This window comes from Xenopus laevis, chromosome 8L, assembly GCF_017654675.1.
Source record: "Xenopus laevis strain J_2021 chromosome 8L, Xenopus_laevis_v10.1, whole genome shotgun sequence".
Lineage (NCBI taxonomy): Eukaryota > Metazoa > Chordata > Amphibia > Anura > Pipidae > Xenopus > Xenopus laevis.
In genome coordinates this window covers 108490597-108514218 of record NC_054385.1, presented here as the reverse complement: position 1 = coordinate 108514218, position 23622 = coordinate 108490597, and the positions used below count along the sequence as shown (strand labels likewise).

Sequence of the window (23622 nt, the reverse complement as noted above, 5' to 3'; positions counted from 1 at the left end):
AGGATTTCACGCAAACTACCCTAGACCCCCAAGAACCCACTGTGAGCTCCTATTTATATAACTGCACTGGACCCTCCCCGCTTTGATGTCACAGAAAGGGTCAGGGCATGTTTGCGCCAGTATATAAAAAGGAGCACATTTGGGGGAATTTGGGCACTAGGAGGTTGTGCACTTAAGCCTGCATCCACCCCATACCCCATACCCTTCTGCAGCCAGCAAACTTTGTGCAGAAGTCGACCCAAAACTGCCTGATCCATGGGTCCCATCACTACTCTCCATTCCTTTATGTGACCAGTGAATGATCCTTTGCTTTTTCAGGGCCCCCCTCTGCCACACTATTGGTGCTCCTGGGCTTATTATCCACTGTGCCCTAACTATAAAGAAGTGTTAAATGCCTTCCAGCCTGTATCAGTTCTATGCCCCATCTGTGATTTGACAGGGACACAATACTACAAATTTGTATGTTGGTAAAGCAGTTTTCTAAAATTTACCATGTAAGAACTAGTTTCCATTCCATTCATGGACAATAACTATATACAAGTGCTGGGGAGTGTAAGCGTTTACATAACAGTGCTCTGGGTACCACTGCAAATTCTTTATTAGCTAACTATAACTGACCCCCTGACCATTATACCTCCTGTTAAAGGTGTCTCAGCCGAATTATTCATGCAGGTTTGCCGGCAATCCTCTATTCTGAGGTAGTTATTCTTGTTTGGTTTGCAACCTCCGTATATAAATTCCAAGCATTCATTTGCCTCTGGATTATAATACCAGCGAGTAAAGGAACCCCGACATCGGCCCACTTTGTATGGAGCGAAGCAGTGTTCTGAAACAAAACAGAAGACATGGCAAAGGTGAAAAGGATCAATTACTTAATATCCTCAACAGAGACCTGCCCTCCATCAGGGCCAGAAATAATGGTGGGCAGAAAAGCATGCACAATTGTAAGAAGGTGTTGGGCACACACTTCTGCCTTCCCTAGTTTCAGCCCAACTCTAAGTTTCGGCCCAACTCTAAGTTAAGGGAATACAATGTTTGAGTCATGCACAGAGTGGAAGGGTTTTGAGTCTATCTGAGGAGATGAGCAGACAGGTTTGCATTGGGCACCTGCAAGCTTAAGTCGGGTACTACCCTCCATCAAGAGGTATTCATCTGCCACAAGGTGCCATCCATTTATGTTCTGGCACCAAAAGGTGGCCATACACAGTTTGATATAAGATGCAAACTTGGCCTTCAGGAGTGCCTCTGTATGATCCAATAGTTGGCCTACAGTTCCATGATCAGATCAGCCTGATATAGCTCAGTAAGTGGTCACATCAGGCAGAAATCAATAGGGCCAGCTTAGGGTGCTAAGAAACCGCCAATCCCACATCCTAAAGCCCACATCCAAAAGTGAATGGTGACAATCCCTGTTCCATACCCATTGCATTCCTTAATATTGTCATCTGACCCTACCTCACCCTGTTCTCTGAATTACTCATGGTATGGGATCATTATCTCTAGTTATGAGAAAACATTTTCCTCTCCCAGATTGAAACCAGGATCACACTCACCCTCTGTCTCTTGCTTTGACAGTACTGTGATGGTGACAGTAGTGGAGCTCTGCTGGTTTGCGTTGTCTGTGACAACCAACTGGAACGTATACTGTCCAGGGTACAGGTTTGTGACCTCTATGGAATGTGACACATCTGCTTGTGAATCTTCTGCTGGTATCTCCTACAGTAACAGTAACACAGATGGCATTAAGAAATTCTCTTAAAACAGAGCTTTCTCAAGTTCAGGCTAAGAGTCAGTTAAAGTGAGATTTAGGGTAATATTCAGATTGCTACTATAGGCACCATCTCTCTCTCTACTATACCTGCTATCCCACAGCCATAGTCCCTTCCCAGAGACTATTATCCCAATGCTACTATAGGCACCACCTCTCTCTACTATACCTGCTATCCCACAGTCACACTCCCTTCCCAGAGATTATTATCCCACTGTTACTATAGACACCATCTCTCCCTACTATACCTGCTATCCCACAGTCACACTCCCTTCCCAGAGACTATTATCCCCACCGTTATTATAGGCACCACCTCTCTCTCTACTATACCTGCTATCCCACAGTCACAGTTCTTTCCCAGAGACTATTATCCCCACTAGTGATGGGCGAATTTATTCAACAGGAACGAATTCGCTGCGAATTTACTCGCTTCGCTGCCAGGGAATAGATTTGCTACATTGCCGCAAAAAACTTCACCGGCGACAATTCTAGGCGCCTATTGACTTTAATGGGAGAATTGTTGCCAGCATCGGAATTGTCAAATTTTTCGGCGAGGTGCAACGGGAGAGATTCGCCCATCACTAATCTCCACTATTACTATAGAGACCACCTCTCCCTACTATACCTGCTATCCCACAGTCCCTTCCCAGAGACTATTATCCCACTGCTACTATAGGCACCATCTCTCCCTACTATACCTGCTATCCCACAGTCACACTCCCTTCCCAGAGACTATTATCCCACTGCTACTATAGGCACCATCTCTCCCTACTATACCTGCTATCCCACAGTCCCTTCCCAGAGACTATTATCCCACTTGTTACTATAGACACCATCTCTCCCTACTATACCTGCTATCCCACAGTCACAGTCCCTTCCCAGAGACTATTATCCACTGTTACTATAGGCACCATCTCTCCCTACTATACCTGCTATCCCACAGTCACAGTCCCTTCCCAGAGACGATTATCCAGCTGCTACTTTAGGCACCATCTCTCCCTACTATACCTGGTATCCCACAGTCACGGTCCCTTCCCAGAGACTATTATCCCCACTGTTACTATAGGCACCATCTCTCCCTACTATACCTGGTATCCCACAGTCACGGTCCATTCTCAGAGACTATTATCCCCACTGTTACTATAGGCACCATCTCTCCCTACTATACCTGCTATCCCACAGTCACGGTCCCTTCCCAGAGACTATTATCCCCACTGTTACTATAGGCACCATCTCTCCCTACTATACCTGCTATCCCACAGCCACAGTCCCTAAAGACTATTATCCGCACTGTTACTATAGACACCATCGCTACCTACTATACCTGTGATCCCACAGTCCCTAGAGACTATTATTGCTATCTCCTATGCTATTCGCTTTTCTGGTAGGACATTTGGAATCAGTTCATACATATGTGGGTTAGTGAACCGAATGAACTGAATTAACAAGATATAAAGATGACTGCATACAGTAGTGTCAAACATAACTAAACTAAAAAAAAAAAAAAAAAGAAAGTACTGTGGCTGTCCAGAAAAGATTTTTAAATGTACAGGATAGAAAAATAGCACGTGAGGGCAAACTAATAACTTTATTTTGATGTTACCAATCCTTTTAAGCAGGGTCACAAATGCCACTCAAAACTTACCCCATAAACCACAGAAGGGTCTCCATGAAGAAGGCTCCATTCATAGCTGACAATCTCCTCCCTATCAAAGCTCTCAATGCCAGTCAAGAAAACTGTCTGTAAAGGTTGGGTTTTAACATCAGGGCCTGCCCTTGCAATAGGAGGAGGATCGTCCTCTAGAGACAAAACAACAGGAACACAATGGAGTTATTATTCTCCTGCCAACATATCCCACACAGTTGTACATTAGGGCGGCAAGGTAAATGCAAACTACAATACATTCCAATTATATTCATGTTCACACATTACTTCATCTGCAATTGTAGACTGTATAGAAAAGCAAGGAACTGGGGATCTTTGTGGGTCCCATTCCAATATAAAATACCAAGAATACCCTTTGGATTATTTTCTGCACTTTCTAGGATTGTTTTCAGTTAAAGAGGCCAAAGGTCCGGAAAGGCAACTTTACATTTTATTTTTTAATTTTCACTTTTTATATGTCTTAAAAAATTATAATAATCAGAAGTCATGACCTGCAACATAACAAGTTGATTACCAAACATTAGAATTCTGGGGATACGATCAACCCAAAATGCACTTTTCTTAATTATTTCATGTAAAACTAGAGCAAGTTATAATTAGGGATGCACCGAATCCACCTTTTTGGATTCGGCCGAACCCCCGAATCCTTCACGAAAAATTCAGCTGAATACCGAACTGAATCCGAACCCTAATTTGCATATGCAATAATTTGCATATGAAAATTAGGGGTGGGGAGGGGAAAACATTTTTTACTTCCTTGTTTTCTGACAAAAAGTCACGCAATTTCCCTCCCTGCCCCTAATTTGCATATGCAAATTAGGATTTGGATTCGGTTCAGCCGGGCAGAAGGATTTGGCTGAATCCGAATCCTGCTGAAAAAGGCCGAATCCCGAACCGAATCCTGGATTCGGTGCATCCCTAGTAATAATATCAAATATTAATGATATGATATAATCAAATAATGCTTATTTTAAAACTGCTATAGTGTAGTTTCCATTTCCTTGCTAAGTTACTAGTTTCTACTAGTTTTCTCACTAGTATCTCTTTGTTTTCAATCATTTTAGAGTTTTCCATAAACACAATAGAATTTATTACGCAGATTGAGTACGCACTAGTATCTCTTATTAAAGGACAAGAAAGGTCAGTTAAACATCAGGATTCAGTAGAAAAACATATCTCCAATAAGTTCAGCAGTACTCATAAAATGCCTTATTTTGAAAGTTTACTTGTGGCACAGTGGCAGCACAATACTTTAAAAAAAAAAACTAAAACATAAAAGTGAGTCTATTAGTTAAAAATTGCCACTGTTACTCTTGCACAGACCAAGGGGGAAATTCACTAAAGGGCAAATTTTCGCCTCGGAAAGGCTCCGCCACACTTCACACCACTTTGTCAGACGTCTGCCTAGCGAAACTTTGTTAACACAATCACGCTTAGGTCAATTTAAATAGGGCGGGTTACATATAGGTCATATATAGGTCTTTATTAGTTAAATATATATATATATATATATATATATATATATATATATATATATATATATATATATATTTTTTTTTTTTTTTTTTTTTTTAAACTTTTAACTTTAAAACGTTAACCTTTTTTTTTTAAATTAAAATATTAAAAAAAGCCAGAGTTATAACTTTTTACGACTTTTCAGCATACAGGATATGATGTCACTGACAAAAGCTTGAGGAGGATGTTGCTTCATCTTATCAGTTATTCTGGGATGGCAGTGGATGTGATTTACTTAGACTTTGTTAAAGCATTTGATACAGTGCCACACAAAAGGTTACTGGTTAAATTAAGGAATGTTGGCCTGGAACATAGTATTTGTACCTGGATAGAGAACTGGCTAGATAGACTACAAAGAGTGGTGGTAAATGGAACATTTTCTAATTGGACCAGTGTTGTTAGTGGAGTACCGCAGGGCTCTGTACTAGGTCCCTTGCTTTTCAACTTGGTTATTAATGACCTGGAGGTGGCCATTGAAAGTACTGTTTCTATTTTTGCAGATGATACTAAATTGTGCAGAACTATAGGTTCCATGCAGGATGCTGCCACTTTGCAGAGTGATTTGTCTAAATTGGAAAACTGGGTAGCAAACTGGAAAATGAGGTTCAATGTTGATCAATGCAGGTTATGCACTTCGGCAAAAATAATATAAATGCAAGTTATACACTAAATGGCAGTGTGTTGGGAGTTTCCTTAAATGAGAAGGATCTAGGGGTTTTTGTAGATAACAAGTTGTCGAATTCTGGGCAGTGTCATTCTGTGGCTACTAAAGCAAATAAAGTTCTTGCATAAAAAAGGGCATTAACTCAAGGGATGAAAACATAATTATGCCTCTTTATAGGTCCCTGGTAAGGCCTCATCTGGAGTATGCAGTGCAGTTTTGGACTCCAGTCCTTAAGAGGGATATAAATGAGCTGGAGAGAGTACAGAGACTAAGTGCAACTAAATTGGTTAGAGGGATGGAAGACTTACATTATGAGGGTAGACTGTCAAGGTTGGGGTTGTTTTCTCTGGAAAAAAGGTGCTTGCGAGGGGACATGATTACACATTACAAGTACATTATAGACAAATAGCAGGGGACCTTTTTACCCATAAAGTGGATCACCGTACCAGAGGCCTCCCCTTTAGACTAGAAGAAAAGAACTTTCATTTGAAGCAACGTAGGGGGTTCTTCACAGTCAGGACAGTGAGGTTGTGGAATGCACTGCCGGGTGATGTTGTGATGCTGATTCAGTTAATGCCTTTAAGAATGGCTTGGATGATTTCTTGGACAGATAATATCAAAGCCTATTGTGATACTAAACTCTATAGTTAGTATAGGTATGGATATATAGAATTTATGTGAAAGTAGGGAGGGGTGTGTGTATGGATGCTGGGTTTTCATTTGGACGGGTTGAACTTGATGGACTTTGTCTTTTTTCAACCCAATTTAACTATGTAACTATGTAACTAACTCATTCGCCTGAGCAAAAGCTAGTCTGGCATAAAAGTGAGAAACTTTGTTAGCAGCGTACTCTCTCTCTCTCTCTAGCAATTGTCCTCTACGCCTGATAGTAAATTGGCGATTGGATTTATGGCGAATTCTTGCTAGTGACGGGCACTTTGCCCTTTAGTAAATTTGCGACCAAGACTCAAGACCAAGTACAGTAGCCCTGACAAGAAGTGGTGCATGCACAATAAAGGGAGCTTTCACCAAGCAGACAGAGAAACCATGGCATCCAGTTGCTGTGATGACGCAGGATGTAAAAAGCGCAGAAGACTATGTGCAACCTGGGCCCCTCTAAAGATGTTTTGCATGGGGGCTCAATGATAGCGTGGAACTCCACTGCCTATAAAAGTTTTTCAAACAGGGGGTAGATCTATGAATATAGGTGCTACATGGCACCACCACAGATTTCCATTCCAACCAGTCAGACCTTTAATAATAGAGATAGATTCACCTGATTAATGTATAAAGGAAAACCACAAACCGGATTTAGTCAAATTGTAATGGCCTCTTGATTCACAAAAATAGTAGAGGGCTCTAGCCAAGTTGTATCTGCACTTGCAAATATCTTGACAGTGGCATAACTACCAGGGGAGCAACTGCACCTGGGCCCACATACCCTTGGGGCCCACAGGAGATGCAATGGCATCTCATCACGAGCGAATCTGCACATGCGTCAAAGAAGGCTGTCCAAGCTTTTGGAGGGGGAGGACCTGGTGGACATCCAGCACCCATGCCTACTTGGTAGTAGTTATGCCATTGTATATTGAAACATGAAAGCATCAGATACAGGTAAAGTATTTGTCCTAAAATTACAGACCTAACCCTTTCCCAATCCCTGCAATTTCAATGTCTAACTTCTGCATATAGAAATGGACCTAAACGGGTGCCATACAGCCATACTAAGTCAGCAGTAACATGCAGCAGGCTCTCCTCCCAACACACCGCAAGCACCTGATAGGCTGCATAGATTCAGCTTACTGTAGCTTTGCCTGTGGTTCTGACCACCCACAACCGGTTTGTTGAATATATTGCTATGCAACTACGGGCCGCAATGTAATCACAGGTCCAGTGTCTGTCCCAGTTCTAGTAACCCGTAACAACCAGAATTAGAAGGTAGTGTTCACTGGTCTGTTGTTTGAAAGCAAACATCTCATTGGTTCCTATGAGTTGCAAGACCTAGTGCAAATCTCTCACTTGTTACAACATTCCCTACATGTTACCTTCGAGGCAGAACTGAGGGGGGGGGGGGGACACCCAGTGACTTGTTTGTTATGCGAAGAATTTAAGGGCATATTTCTGTTTAATGCTGTGTTTTCACTCACCTGTCTAACATTTATAAACAACCTGTACACTGTCCATTGATGTGCAAAACACACACATAAAGTGAAATGTTTGCAAATAATTACAAAGTCAAAGACAGCTGGGATAGATATTATAAAGCTATTGTTAGACTCATATTTCCCAGCGGCTGTTGAATGCTGGCTCCCAGCATGCTCAGTGCAGAGGACTCTTGTATTTTCCCAGCATGCTCAGCCCAGAGCCAGCCAAATAAAGGACAAATCTAAACTGGAAACAAATAGGACAAAGTTAAATTGGAAACTAGGTCAACTAGGTCCAAAACACAAAAAGTAATAACTAATGCAAAAATGAAAATATAATATAAGCTTCATACTGAAATAATACGCTTTCTAAATACACTATTAAAAATTCTGCACCGTTTCTAAAATAATCAAGTTTATCTTTATTATCCCTCTCTCAGCATCTGTTCCTCTTCAGTCTGTCTTCATGCAGGAGTTGGGTGTCAGATATTCATTGACAGTTAGATCCAATATATCTTATAGGGGGGCTCTTTTGCCTAGAAGATCTATTAGAGCTCACTCTATTAAAATCACCAGAAATCCTGTCTCTCTACATGCATAATTTGTGCAAAAGGCAGTTATTTTGTTAGATGTTGTTTGTTCTGGAATCTGTTATTTGAGTGAGCTCTAATACATCTTCTAGGCAAAAGGAGCCCCCCTATAAGATATATTGGATCTAATGGTCAATGAATATCTCACACTAATCTCCTGCATAAAAACAGAATGAAGAGAAACAGATGCTGAGAGAAAAATAGCGAAGATAAACTTGATTATTTCAGAAACCATGCAGAATATTTAACTGATTGTATTTAGAACTTTCTTATTTCAGTATGACGAAGCCTATATTAAATTTTCATTTTCACAATAGTTCCCCTTTAACAGATCAAACACACCTACCAACCAGAGACCTGTCATTGCATCACAGACACACAGAATACTCTCACAAAAAGTTCCACTAGTTATAGCCAGAACACACTATATTATATAGGCTATACCCCCTGCCACTTTTTTGGTCTTCCCTTGGTGTCCAGTGTCACAGTTTGGAATAGGGAATGGGGGGAGGGGACAAGGCACAACAAGACCAAGAGCCAGGGAATGTGCACTGACCATTGTTCTGTGTGTTTACAGATCATTACAGTTCACTTGCCTGAAGGCAATACTTATACATCAATAAAATACCCTGCAGGTACAGACTGCAGGGCTCCTATATACCACACCTACTGTATCAGTGAAGGTAAGCAATCATGTATCTTGTGTTGTAGTGGCAAAGGGATCAATCGCAAACTCACTGAACGTGTAGAGCTGAGTTGTCAGATAAACAGGTAAAAACAATAGAATTCTACTTAAATCTGACGATTCAGTGGCCGATGTTTGGGCGCCTTCAAAGGCGCCCAATCAAAATTTCCCGGCCAGCCTGATCAACGAGTCAATTGATATCCAGTCTTCGGCGGATATCAGTCGACTTGTCTCCCACCATACATGCACTGAATATTGTACGAAAATGTATTTCATACAATATTATGGGTGCGTCTATGGCCTCCTTTAGAGAGAGCTGCAAGAATTAGTGTTCCGACTATTGTGTTCAGGATTGCCATTAGAAATCGCAGGGCCCCATACGACAACATTTCCTGGGCCCCCTGGGCTGCCGCCGCAAGCCCCACCTACAGGTCCGCCCCCCACCACACAGTAAAAAAACAAAAAAAAAATATTGGTGGCTAGGGTTCCCACATGTTAATAAAAAATAAAAAGATATTGGTGGTCAGGGCCCCCATAGAAAAACATTTGTGGCCAGGGTCCCCCCCATTAAAAAATATTGGTGGCTAGGACCCCACATGAGAAAAAAAAATTGGTTGCCAAAGTTAGTGGCCAGGCCCCCCCCCCCCCCACATTATGAGAAAATTGGTGGCCGGGGCCCCTTAAATGTCCATGCCTTCCTGAAGTCAGTCAGATGTGTGGCGTGGCCGGGCCCTCCTTACCTTATTATTATTACTCTTTTAATCATGGTCTTCAATCAAAGAGCCACAACAGGCAATCTGATCATTTCCATGGAGCCTAAACACAAGAAAAACCTGCCATTACTCGCTTTGTGTAAAGAATGGCCCGGATCACATTGGAGGTGTCCCCAGAGGATCCCTCTCAAGGGTAGATCCCAGGTCAGTCCACCTCAACAGGAAATGATTAAGAAATACTCTTAGTTCCTGAGTTGTGGAAAAATCATAAGAGAAACCATAGGTTCCTGATACCATTTTGAAACCAACAAACCTTTATTTAAACAGAAGGCTTTCTCACCCTCCTCCTCGTCACATAAGCAGGGCACACATCATTGGCGTAAGGCCACCTGCTGCCATGACTCACATTTAGTTGAGTAACCCGCTTCATCTCTCACACATTCCTTTCTTTCACATCAAATTAATTACTGGCTTTCAACACAGAAGTACAACCTCCAGATATTGAGCCGTACCATAATCTTAATTTATTATGATGCCATTTAACCTGGCTTGTAATGCATTTAACAATATCACCCAAATATTTAATAGGAAGTGGCATCATTTACAGCAGAAAATAATCTGGATATCTAACTATATGTTGCTTTCTAGATTGTCATAGATAAACATCTCAAAGAGCTATGCGGCATCGAGAAAGATGTAGTAGATCAGCTGAGCGACGGTGGAGAAAGTCACAAACTGATCCTGACTTCATCCACTTCAAATTCATGCTCTCCTGCTATAACCGAGCTCTATCATTAGCCAAAGAACAATACTTCTCTTATCTAATATCTACTATGTCCTCCAAACCACAGCAGCTGTTTGCCACATTTAACTCACTCCTATGCCCCCCTCCACCTATTAATGTTACCGCCCAAGACCTTGCTAATTTCTTTAATGAAAAAGTCGATCTCATTAGGCTGAGCATACCGCCCGACAACAATCTCAGGCCAACGTGCAGTCCACTCACATCTACTTTTCACTCCTTCACCCCTGCAACTCTAGATGAAGTTAGCAAACTTCTAGCCTGCTCAATACCCACCACCTGCTCCCTTGACCCCATACCCTCTCGCCTCCTCCACCCAATCTCTGATGCACTTACCCACCTATTTAATCTTTCACTCTCTACTGGTACCTTTCCATCATTATACAAAAAAGCACTAATCACTCCTATCCTCAAAAAACCTTCCCTTGATCACAGCTCTCCCACTAACTATCGATCGGTCTCCCTTCTTCCATTCGCATCCAAATTACTAGAAAGGCTTGTTTACAAAAGCCTGATCCAGCATCTCACTCACAACTCCCTCCTCGACCCCTTGCAATCTGGATTCCGCCCATCACACTCGACTGAAACTGCACTCACCAAAGTAACCAATGATCTTCTATTGGCAAAGTCTAAAGGTCACTACTCCATTCTAATCCTTCTAGATCTCTCTGCAGCCTATGACACAGTTGGTTTACATCTTATCTGTTTGACCGTTCCTTTAAAGTTTCCTTCTCTAACTCTACTACTTTCCCACTCTCTGTTGGAGTTCCTCAAGGCTCTGTTCTTGGCCCCCTGCTGTTCTCACTCTATACAACTTCACTAGGAAAACTTATTCAGTCATTTGGACTTCAGTATCACCTTTATGCTGATGACACCCAACTCTACTTGTCTACTCCTGATCTTTCTAATTCTGTCCTTTCCCAAGTCACAGACTGTCTCTCTGCTGTCTCCTCCTGGATGTCACAGCGCCACCTGAAACTGAACCTTTCTAAAACAGAACTCATTATATTTCCTCCAAGATCTTCCCCTGTCCTTCAGATATCACTCACCGTAAACAACACCACCTTTCATTCCACCACACAGGCACGCTGCCTAGGAGTTATCTTAGACTCTCATCTGTCTTTTTCACCACACATGCAAACTCTTGCAAAATCTTGCCGTATTCAACTGCGCCACGTTGCTCGAATACGACCATATCTCAGTTCAGAATCAACTAAAACACAGATTCAGTCTCTCATCATCTCCCGCCTTGATTACTGCAAATTACTTCTCACAGGTATTCCAACAAGTCACCTTTCACAACTCCAATCTGTTCTAAACGTGGCCGCTAGACTCATTCATCTAGCTCGCCGCTCAACATCAGCTGCTCCCATATGTATGTCCCTTCACTGGCTCCCAATCTCTTCTAGAATCAAATTCAAATTACTTACACTCACATTTAAGGCCCTTAATAATGAAACCCCTCCCTATATTTCATCTCTAATCTCCAAATACACTCCTTCACGAAACCTACGCTCTGCTTCTGATCTTCGCCTCACTTCTCATCTGATCACTTCTGCCCATTCTCGTCTACAAGACTTCTCTCTGGCTTCTGCTTTTCTCTGGAACTCTCTGCCACAGGCTGTCAGACTTTCTCCTTCTTTCCAAACTTTCAAGCGCTCCTTAAAGACCCATCTGTTTAAAGAGGCTTATTCGATGTACCTTAATCATTGTTGTATCAAAAATGACAAAATGTTCATATAATCCTAATGTCTCAATTGTACCCTAACCTTTTAACTTGTAAAATCTAATCTCTAGGTCCTTCTAACCGTATTGTATTCTGTAATCCTTGTTTGTTATCCACCATTTATTCCCTGTTTGCTATAACTGCAGTAAAGCACTGCGTATCTTGACAGCGCTATATAAATAAATGATGATGATGTCCACCCCCGAAGCTGTCATTTTTTTTTTTAAAGGGAAGTTTTATTGTTTTAAACATATAAAACAAACAGCACACAACAAAACAACCCATATGCATTACGTGAAGTCAGATATGAAGTACAAGTCAACACATAAAGTAGTGCAACACTTGAATTCATGTGGGAGGGGGTTAAATGGACACAAATAAAAGTGGTCTTTGCCCACTAATCTTTAGGTCACCATTTATTCCAGGTTGAATCGGGTAAATGGCGTTTTTACTGTGTGTATGGGAAGTACACAGGCTAGCCTACTTCAGAGAAGAGATCAATATCACACCATGGCCCCCAGACCAAATTTTCGAGCGAGCCTCTGATTTTGTATGTGAGTTTGAAGAGCGGGACATCATTGTTAACTAACTGTTCTCATACCCTAAGGGTAAGTCCACACAGGGCGTTTTGGGGAGATTTGGTCGCCTGGCGACTAATCGCCTCGTTTTTGCAGCGACCAATCTCCCCAAACGCCTTCCCTGTTCTTGCTCCGGCTAAAAGGAAAAAACGCCATCGCTAATCACACGCGGCAGTTCATTTTCCGAAGTCGCCTTTACAACCCCAAGGGTCAGGGCACACAGGTAGATTGGGGGCGATTAATCGCCAGGGGACAAATCTCCTCTTCTTCAGGGCGACTAATCTCCCCAAACTGCCTCCCCTGGCTACCCGTCGGCTAAAATGTAAATCGTCGGCAGGATGGCCTTCAGAGCTATCCATTTTCTGAAGTCGCCCGTAGTTGCCTGACGAGAAAACTTCGGACGACTTCAAAAAACCTGGTGTGTTTGGCAGGGATTATGGCCTCAATGATCGCTAGAAGGCAAGTAGTTGGGGCTATTACCCGTGGGAAGTCCAAGTTATCTGCCGGGTAATCTATGACCTGGAACCAGAAGACATTCCCATATCAAATGGAAGAAGTCAGCTGCTGGCAAGAGTTGTCAGGATTTCGTCCCGTTTACCTAAGTTGGATGGGAGTTACATAGAGATGGTGTATTGTCTTGTATATTTAAGTGAGATAAGACAGGAGTTAGCATTGTCTATTGCCTCCTCCCAGTCATCTTGTTCGAGGCCTGGAATCTTAATGGACCCGAAGCTGTCATTTTACCTTTGCTCTGTGACATACTACACAGCTGTTTGGGTCTATTGAGAACCCCAGATTGGACCATTGCGTGATCTAATTTACTCTTGCCTTCTATTGGTGCATGTAGAAATAAATCAGCTGTTTCAGAAGTGGCGAGAACCCAAATCCCTTCTGCATCTATTTTTTGGGCTCAAATACCAAATAGCTCTGCCCACAGGACCAAGTACAGGCTCAGCAACATAGGCACACCTGGGCATCTCTTAGAACACAGAAATCCAATTGAAATGACGGCAAATGTGACATTTAGCTAACAGCCACAGGGTAGCATGATGATGGGGAGGTGGTGACTGCAATAATAGGGTGATGCACGCACTGTAGAGATTAAGCCCTATCTAAAGGGCAGCCCACAAAGATTCAATCAGGGACCATTATTAACAGGTACAGACATGTTGTCAATACAGGAAGTGTGTGAAATGCAGCTTGAAGTGCCCACAGGGTAGATAACCACACCAGAGATATTTGTCATAGTAAACAGGAACTTGGAGCCAGCTCACCTACCTCTACCCCAATATGGGCTGCAAAGCAGTCAGAATTGATACCACAACTCCAGCCACAAACTCTACTTTCTAGTGTACCAAGCAGAAGCTTCATGTAAAAACAGGTATAATCTATAATTATGTCCATTTATAGAAGTCAAACTGTAACGGTTGCTTTTTAAACAATTTTTTTAAACAGGGAAGCACATTTCTTTGCTTGAGATTTGAAAGCTGCTCCTGGTCACTCCCTGCGAAGCTACTGTAAATAAATCTGGACACGATTGCCGCCATTACCAGTGCAATAGAAAATATTTTCTGGGTCAAGTCCCACAAAAACAAACCCATTCAAATGAATATTTAAGGAAATCCCAGAGTACAACAGAAATGTTTATGTGAAACCTCATTAAAAGAGAGCTAAAGCTAGATGCACATGGGCAAATAAGTTGCCTGGTGACTGAAGGGTTAACATGCCTAGGTGCCGACCCTTGTAGGCCTCTGTACTTGTTTTTCTGTACGACCCTGTACTGTCTCTTCTTAGACAACCTTGCATAAGTATCATCATGTACTATAAACAATATTATCAGCTTGCCTCAGACAAAATATCTTAGCTAACGTGCATGCACATATTTGTCTCTTTTCTATCTTGTCCATCCTGAAGGATATACCTATTACAGACATATACTATGCTAATAACTATGCTGATACGTCACTATATTGGGACGTCTTTACTTATAACCTATATAAGACTATGTTTGACCTTCAATAAACGGAACTTGTTATTCTGATCCACTCAGTGTTTCTTTGTGCAAGTTCCCCGGATTCGGAATGCTAGGCATTGTTGGTCAGACGAAATCCAAAGGTTCCAGTAGCAGTCGGTTCGTTGTCCCCTTCAGTGACCTCCTGCCTGATGTGGTATGCTTCTTGAGGATAAAGCAATATGGATAACTGGGTGATCAGGGCAAGGCTACAAGTGTGTCAGCAGTTGGGCCCAAGACAAAGCAAATATCCTGCATTTAAAAAACATTTGTCTCACTTACAGAGTGCCATAAGGATCTTTACTGCATGCCAGGTTAAATGCCTATGCTAAACAAGTAGAAATCTCTGTTTTTGTAATTATTGTAGTCCTAAAAGCCTAAAACCAAAGAGGGTTGGTTCACTTTAATTGTATTATTATGTTATAGAATATCCCATTCCTTCCTATGCAACTGGTCATCATTATTTATCTTTTATAGTATGTTTAACGGCAGAGACAGATGAGAAGATTTTAGGAGATTACAACAACAAATCGCCTCTTCTTCGGGCGACTAATCTCCCTGAACTACCTCCTTGCTGGCTAGATTCTAAAATGCTGGCAGGATGGCACTCGGAGCGTTTTGTATTCCGAAGTCGGCCAAATTTCCTTGTGATTCAAGCCAATGGGGAGATTAGACGCCCAAAGCAGAGGCTTTGTCTGTCTCTGCCCTAATTATGTGTCTTTTTTGTGCCTCAGCTTTCAGATGGGGTGGGAGCCCCTGGCAGACAAAAAACGATTTGTCTCCGATGCTGCAATGTTATTGTTGATGTTATTTTTATTGCTTATCTTCCTATACAGTCCTTTGCCTATTGATATTCCAGGATCTCATTCAAATCACTGCCTTGTTGCTAGGGTAAATAAGACCCTAGCAACCAGATAACTGCTGAAATAGCAAATCAGAGACCTGCTTAACAAAAAGTTTAATAACCACAAAAAAAAAAAAATCTAGAAATGAAAACCAATTGCAAATTGTCTCGGAATATGAATATCTATAGCACACTAAAAGTTAATCTAAAGGTGAATCACCTCTTTAATTGGTATTTAGCACCAATACTTTCTAAGAGTGTGTTACACAACACACATGTATAGACACAAGCAAAATGATGCCATTGCATGCAGGAACCAGCAACCTGGCCCAATCACTTATATCAATTACGACATATAAAAGCCTGGGGGAAAAGGGGAAATAGAATAAACAAATTTATCAATTATTTTTTCCAGTATGGCATGCTACCATCAAGCTATAAATATGTACCATTCATATGAGAAAGGGCATGTTATAACTACTGGCAAATTATCTATGTAAATATTCCCGCACCTTGATAAAAGTTACTAACAAATGTGCTTAAGCAATGATATGGCTTTTAATCTATTAGAGAGGCTCTACTCAATACTGTAAGCTCTAACAACCAATAGAACAACACCCATCATCAGTAAAAGGGAAATAAATTATTTGTAAATCTGCTACTGAAATATGAAATGTGTCTGTCTCTTTTTATTCTCTGCACTGCTGGTTCTGTTTGATATAACATAGCAAAATTCAGCTGATTTACAATAGCATTACATTTGCAAATAACTCAATTTCTTTATATTGTAATGTTGCTTATAATTAGATTTAAAAAAGGAAAAAAAAAGACAAGTAGTTCCCTTGTGATGTCACAAGACTTTAAACCACTTGCCAACTAAAGCCGATTTAATCAAATATTGCTCTAAATACAGATTCACAAATTGGCCACTGGTCAGCAGGTCCAGGTTTAGCTCAGGTCTGCCGGAACCAAACATGGGCAAGACTCTTCTGCATATAGTGGGGAAAGATGGGGGGTAGAAATTCATTACCTTGAGATGAATAAACCAGCTCGATGATATGTTAATCTCCAAGCCATTTGGGCAATGGCACACATGGCAATTTCCAACTTGCTGGACAGCAAACGAAACACTAGGGACATATTTATTATGTGGTGTAAACAATTAAGGAATAATTCATCACACATCGCCAGGCATTGCTGTATAAAAAATGGTGTAAAAATTCTGCCATCTTTAACATGCTTTTTCTTTGAGCAACTTCCACCAGAAGCAGTGTAAAATAATGGCGGCAAATCTGGCGTTCGCATGGCATAAATTAAATTCTCCATTTATTTAAAGGAGAAGGAAAGCTACGGAGGCATTTTATTGCCAATAGATTAGCTGCAATAGTGCAAGCTAGAATGCTATATTTATTCTGTAGAATGTTTTACCATACCTGAGTAAAATGCTCTAGAAACTCTCTGTTTGTTTAGGATAGGAGCTGCAGTATTAATGTGGTGTGACATCACTTCCTGCCTGAGTCTCTCCCTGCTCTGGGCTCAGATTACAGTAGAGAAGGGAGGAGGGGGGGGGAGAGGAGCAAACTGAGCATGCTCTTGCCCAGGGCAATAAGGTTTAAGCTGTGGGCAGGAAGTCTGATACAGAAGCCCGTGTGTACCCAATAGAAGGAAAGAAATGCTGTGTTTCTTTTGACAGGGGACTCAGAGGAACATTACTTTGGGGGTTTACTGGTGTATTTAGATTGGCCTTTCTGATAAGGCTTACTTAGTTTGAACCTTTCCTTCTCCTTTAACACAGCTTTTTACACCTTTGTTCTGTATAATTTCGTTTTACACAGCAGAATACATAGGCCCTACATTGTTAAGCCCCTCGACTCTGCCGGTGCGCTCGTGAGTCAAACGTGGAAATATGGAAGTAAGTACACGCCATTGCCCTAAAGTAGGCCACATACTGCCCAATCTTAACAGTAGTCTGATCAGCCCAGGGTCCACACAGAATAGTTTAAATTAACAAGGAGTTGTAGAGCTATGGCTTCTCTTTACTTTATTTCAGCCAATCAATGGAAATAGGCCACACTATATAACCCCATCTGGGTATGTTTGGCCAGTTTACCATACTTCCCAACATAGAGAGAGGGAGAAAAAGCTTTGTAGCATTGCGAAAAATTTGGACCACACCCATTTTATGGCCACACACACTAATTACCATGTCCATTTTACAAAATTTGGCAGGTTATGGAGAGTTTGAACACAATTCTGGGGGTTTTAGTGTCAGGTTTTAGGTGTTATAACAGATTTGCTAATGAAGGTGAATTGCCCTTTAAAGGAGAAACAAACCCTTAATAAAAAAAACCCATACCCCCCCTAGCTTACATAGACCCTCCCCCCCACAGCCTAGCTGCCCCCCCAGCAATAGCTCCTAACTCTTTACTTACCCCTCTGTGCAGATTTTGTCCAGCAAAGTTCACGGCAGCCATCTTCTTCTCTTTAGTAATCTTTGGAATGAGACTGGTGAAGCGGAGTATGCGCAGTTGGAGTAATTATGTTGCAGTTGTGCCGAAACTCACGAAGATTGCTGGAGCGCCGGTCTCATTCTGAAGATTACCGAATCGGCTGAAGATGCCCATGAACTCCGCTGGCCAGAATCTGCACTGAGGGGAAAGAAAAGAGTTAGGGGCATTTGCCCAGGGGGGCAGCTAGGCTGGGGGGGGGAGGAGGGAGGGAGGGTCTATGTAGGGTAGCGGGGTAGGGTTTTTTTTTATTATTAAGGGTCTGTTTCTCCTTTAAGCTGCAACTCACAGTTTTCCCAAGAGACCTGATTAACTTAATAGTTACAATTGTATCTTTGTGTATCTTAAATTGTTACGAATGTATCTAAGTGCATCCCCACTTATTCTGGGCTCTCTGCCAAAAGCTAAGTACGTTTTAGAAATGTATCTTTTTCTGGCTGTTCAGTGCAGGAGATCAAAGAAAAGGTCAGGACATTTCAGTAACAATCTGAGACTGCGGGATGAGCTGTCAAAATCGGGACTGTCCTGTGAAAAACGGGACAGTTGGGAGATATGTTAAACTCTGCCTGCATGCCAAGAATTACATTTGGGATATCTGTGAGGATCATATGAAACAACCAGTAGAATATTTAAAATTTGCTTTTAGCATGGAAAATAGTACCATAGGAAAATAATTTTCATTGCTAGAAGTGCCATTAGCCCTAAAGTAACGCACATGATATTTACAAACGACTGCAAAGCAGCAACGGTTTTGAGGATTTACATAACGATGAAGCAGCTAAGCCATAGTTTGCTAGGGGAAATCTTATCAAACATCACAATTTAAACACATCAATGTAGAAATAAGTTGCAAAGCAAATATCCTGGTTCATACACAAACACAACTTGTGACAAGCCTTCAATTAAAGGGGCAACCCCCCCCCCCCCATAGAATATGTAGATAGCCGTACTTTACTTTACAATCACAACTGGGTTGCATATGGGATTAGTTACCCTTTTGTTTCATTCAGAGACTTAACATTTAAATTGCTACGGTTTCTAATGTTAACAACTTGTAGAGGTCATTGGATGCCGCTAGATTCACAAACCCTAGCAACCAATGAATAGCTTTAAGATAGGGTTGGGCCTGCTAAGAATATTTAAAAGAACCTTCATTTTGGAGCTTGAAAACTAAAATAAAGACCAGCTACAACAGGGATTAGATTATGTCATTTGACAACATGCAAATACAGATCATTTAAAGGTGAACTGCCCCTCTATGGATACATTTAAAATCACTTTCTCAGGCTAGATTATTATTTACCCCCTTCCTTTTCCATCGTCGCTTGATATTTGTTATAAACATCCATGGTTACAAAGTTGACGAAGCCAGGCTTCCTGATGAATTTGCAGACAAACTCCTGCTCATAGATGCAGTTGATGAGAAAGCAGGAGTTGATCACGTCCTCCCCATTGTCCGTCTCCTGGGCCAGGGCTAGGTTACACCCTTGGGTCCTACAGCAAGCGATCATACAGTCTCTGCCACTGTGCAAGGGAGGGGAGGACAGAAACGTTGCCCCACTTTTCACAGAATAGTCCAGGTCCAACACAAAGTTGTAAAAGCCTTTTGTAAAGTTGTCCAGACAGGTCTGCCCTTCGGAGTCTGACCAAACCAGTCGTGCTGCTACAAAGAGAAGTGCCAGCAAAGACTGGAGGTGGCCCATTCTGCCAATTAGAGAGTCCAGTGCTCAGCTCACACTAAGTGGGGTTTCTATATATCTGTGCTGGAGGAAATGGTGTACAAGTGGTTTACAGATGAGACGTAACCACAGACAAAAGGGGAAATAGACACCCTGAAATTGTTAGATCAGCAAGGCTGCTGGGGGTTTGAGTCTGTTTTCTTTCTTTTTATCTCAGTTCAGAAAATACTTGCGCCTCCTTGATAATCTTTTAATTTCCAAATAAATCCCAGGAATATGCAAAGAAATAGGTCCATTGGTCGCACTGTGAAGGAGTGTTTCCTTTCCCTTGGTCCTTGGGTCGCTGCTCTGCCCCTTAGAATCAGTGGATGAGCCAGGAAATCTCCACTATAAAACAGATCCCAGAATCAGTAGGAGTCCATTGTTTTCTTTCCCTGCCTAAAACTTAAAGCCAAGAACATGAAGGCAACTTCCCCTTTGTGTCCTTCTGGGAAAGTTTCAGATGAAACTGGAGTGGGTGTTGCTTCCCAGTAGCTCTCCTCCTTTAACTCCTCACCTGCCAGCCAGGTGTGCACCCTACCTGTGACTGGGAGAAAGGAGGAGCCCGGAAGTGAAACTCTACACTCTGCAGATCCCTTCCTCTACCTTTGATTCAAGGGAAGATGACGGGGAGGAGGGGGCAGGGGCTGAGGAATGTCTTTCCTCTGAAAAGGACAGTGACCAATCTGGGAAGAGAAAATGCATAGGAAAGAAAGAAAACAACAATTCTGGCCAAACCCATTTTAATTGGAGGAATGTTTTTTTTTTGGGCGGGGGTAAGATATTGTGTCACTTTTAAACTAAAACTCCCAGCATCACCTGGCAGCCTTCATTGTAACAGACAGACAGTCTCAGAACATACAAAGCAACACTTTTATAGATATAAGCAATATTCCTTTCATTGTTTTTCTTCATTTTGGAACAGTTCACACTCACACTCATACAAAACTGTCTATTAAACTTATAGAGTACATGCCCTAGTACCAGGGTTGTAATTATAGAGGAAGCAGACCCTGCGGCTGCAGGGGTGGGGGAGGAGGTATAGGGGGCCCCATGATGCCCTAATTAAAAGCAATTTCAACATATATTGGTAAAACTGGACAACCTCTGGATATGTTGGGGCCCTAAAATTAATGTGCCGCGGGGTCCAGTAACATATAGTTACGCCACTGCCTAGTACCAAACAGTGGGCTCCAGTGCACAGTGCCACATGCTGTCCAAACAGAAATGTAAGGAGCCAATGGGCATAAGTGTAGTAACGCATGGCAACCAATCAGGAAACTCCTTAAAGGGGCTTTTCACCTTCAAACACCTAGTTGTTTTCAGATAGTTCACCCAAAATAATGACTTTCTATTTTGATATGTGTGACTGTTTTTTCTAATATTCAAGCGTGCAGCGTCGGATCAATGCTGCGACTTCATCCGACAATGCATTCACTTACCTTATTTCCGTCGCATGCCATTTGTAGCAATCGTTTTGTTGCAGCGTGAGTCTGATCACGCCGCAAACGTCCGTGTAGTCCTACCGTAAAGTGTCATGTTTCTCCTTCTAAAACAGCTCGGGGGGTCGCCGACCCTGTGAACCGTTCTAAATTGATATATTTAGTTGATACATTTCTTATTTTTGTCCCTGCTGAGCAGAATCTCTGAGTTTCATTACAGGCAGCTGTTGGAATTGATACAATAGTTGCTAAAATTCCAGAGGTGCTGCTGAGAAATGTATAATCTAAATGTTGCAAAATTGTCACAGTTCAGAGTCTGCACCTGAATTACTGAGCTGCCAGACTCAAACACAAGAGACACGAACATTATACTTTAAACTTAGATTTTGAAAAAATGGTTAAAAAAAATAAATAATTGAAAGTATTTGAAAAAAGTCTTTATTTCTGGGGAACAATCTAAAAACAATTGAACTGAAAAAAAGTGTTTGGAAGGTGAAACACCCCTTTATAGGGGTGGTTCACCTTTAAGTTAACTTCTGGTCTTCATTATTTAGTTTTTTAATTATTCACTTTCTTCTTCTGACTCTTTCCAGCTTTCAAATGGGGATCACTGACCCCATCTAAAATCAAATGCTCTGTAATGCTGCAAATGTATTGCTATTGCTACATTTTAGTACTCATCTTTCTATTCAGACCCTCCCCTGTCTATAATCATGTCTCTTATTCAAATCAATGCATGGTTGCTAGGGTAATTTGGACCCTAGCAACCAGATTGCTGAAAATGCAAACTGGAGAGTTTCTGAATAAAAAGCTAAATAACAACAAATAATAAAAAATGAAAACCAATTGCAAATTGTCTCAGAATATCATTCTCTACATCATATTAAAAGTTAACTCAAAGGCGAACAACCCCTTTAAATTTAAGCCTAATATATTTTATTCATTTTGTTTTTTATTTCATATAAGGGGACAGGCACCACCCAGTGTTGGGGAATGCAAGAATAACCTCTGCCTTGTTTCCCAAGGGCAATGGTAAACAAGTTTATTTTGACTGTTTTGATTACTGACAAAATGCTCAAAATGGCCACCCTCCATGTACTGAATGGCAACCGCCTGAAGGTTCGGTGGCACTCTCTCTTCCAGCAGTTGTTGCTTGACAATGCAGCAGGGGAAGGCTGACCTGAGATTTTAGTTACTGGGATGGGTGAATAATAAATTGGCACAAATACAATGTCTTTGTTTTGAGGCTCTCAATGTCCATTTCTACAGGCATTTATTCAAACACCCTTATGTACGGGTCCTGATGGCAGTACCAATATAGTTCCCGGGTTTACACAGTGTTTACTACACTTGCTTCATAAAATCCAAGACACACAACGCTGAGGGAATGTATCTCTTTTTGTGTTTTAATAAGCACCCTCGGTCTGTTTCAAGGAGCCGACTGTTTAGGTTGATAACATAAGGAGAAGCTGCCAGGTCATGAGCAGGAGCTGGATTTATCCCAGTGCGCAGTTACGTGCGGCCGGAATAAACTGCTCCAGTCTAACCGGTCTCTTGTTTGTTGAGTAACAGCTGCACTGATGTCATTGCTGACAGGAATTACTCATACCACTTCCTCACAGGTTCAATGAACTTGTTTTACTGATATGAGTAATTAGCCATTAAAATGAAAGGGGAACTAATAGGTTTGCTTTCTTTTCTTTTTTGTTGGGTGGAAACCTAAAAATTTAAAGGATAAGTAAACCTTTAAAATAAGTGAATATAAAATTGAAGAGAATGCTATTCTAAGATATTTTGCAATGTACATTCATTATTTATTTTGGTTTTATTCCAAGATATTAAGGGATACATGTGCTGTTAATATGAATGAGTTTTGTTACAACAGCGCCATCTGCTGGTCAGTTTCTCACCAGTCTGACCACCAAGTAGTCAAGGAAGTTGTCAGGAGAAAGAAAGAGGCTGATCTGATGTTCTTCTGATTAAGATAAAAATTAGAAACCTTTCTCACATCTTTCCTAAGCAGAAGAACATCAGAGCAGCCTCTTTCTTTCTCCTGACCACTTCCTTGACTACTTGGTGGTCAGACTGGTGGGAAACTGACCAGCAGGTGGCGATGTTGTAACAAAATTCATTCATATTAACAGTACATGTATCCCTTAATATCTTGGAATAAATGAATGAATGTAAATGACAAAAGTGCTTAGAATAGCCCCCTCATCAATTTTACATTCACTTGTTTTAAAGGTTTA

The 23622-nt window shown here is 41.5% G+C and overlaps 1 protein-coding gene across 1 annotated transcript in view; it reads right to left on the bottom strand.

Annotated features, from left to right (window-relative positions):
- The window catches only part of spint1.L (serine peptidase inhibitor, Kunitz type 1 L homeolog), a 30013-nt gene extending 9498 nt beyond the window's left edge, over positions 1 to 20515 (bottom strand). Inside the window, exons 1-4 of the mRNA XM_018231249.2 lie at positions 19517 to 20515; positions 3414 to 3568; positions 1554 to 1716; positions 635 to 826 (exon numbers count right to left, since the gene is read on the bottom strand). Coding sequence (XP_018086738.1) covers positions 635 to 826; positions 1554 to 1716; positions 3414 to 3568; positions 19517 to 19916 — 910 coding nt within the window. The 5' untranslated portion in view covers positions 19917 to 20515. The remainder of the gene's footprint in view (positions 1 to 634; positions 827 to 1553; positions 1717 to 3413; positions 3569 to 19516) is intronic.
- Positions 20516 to 23622: the final 3107 nt, after the last annotated feature.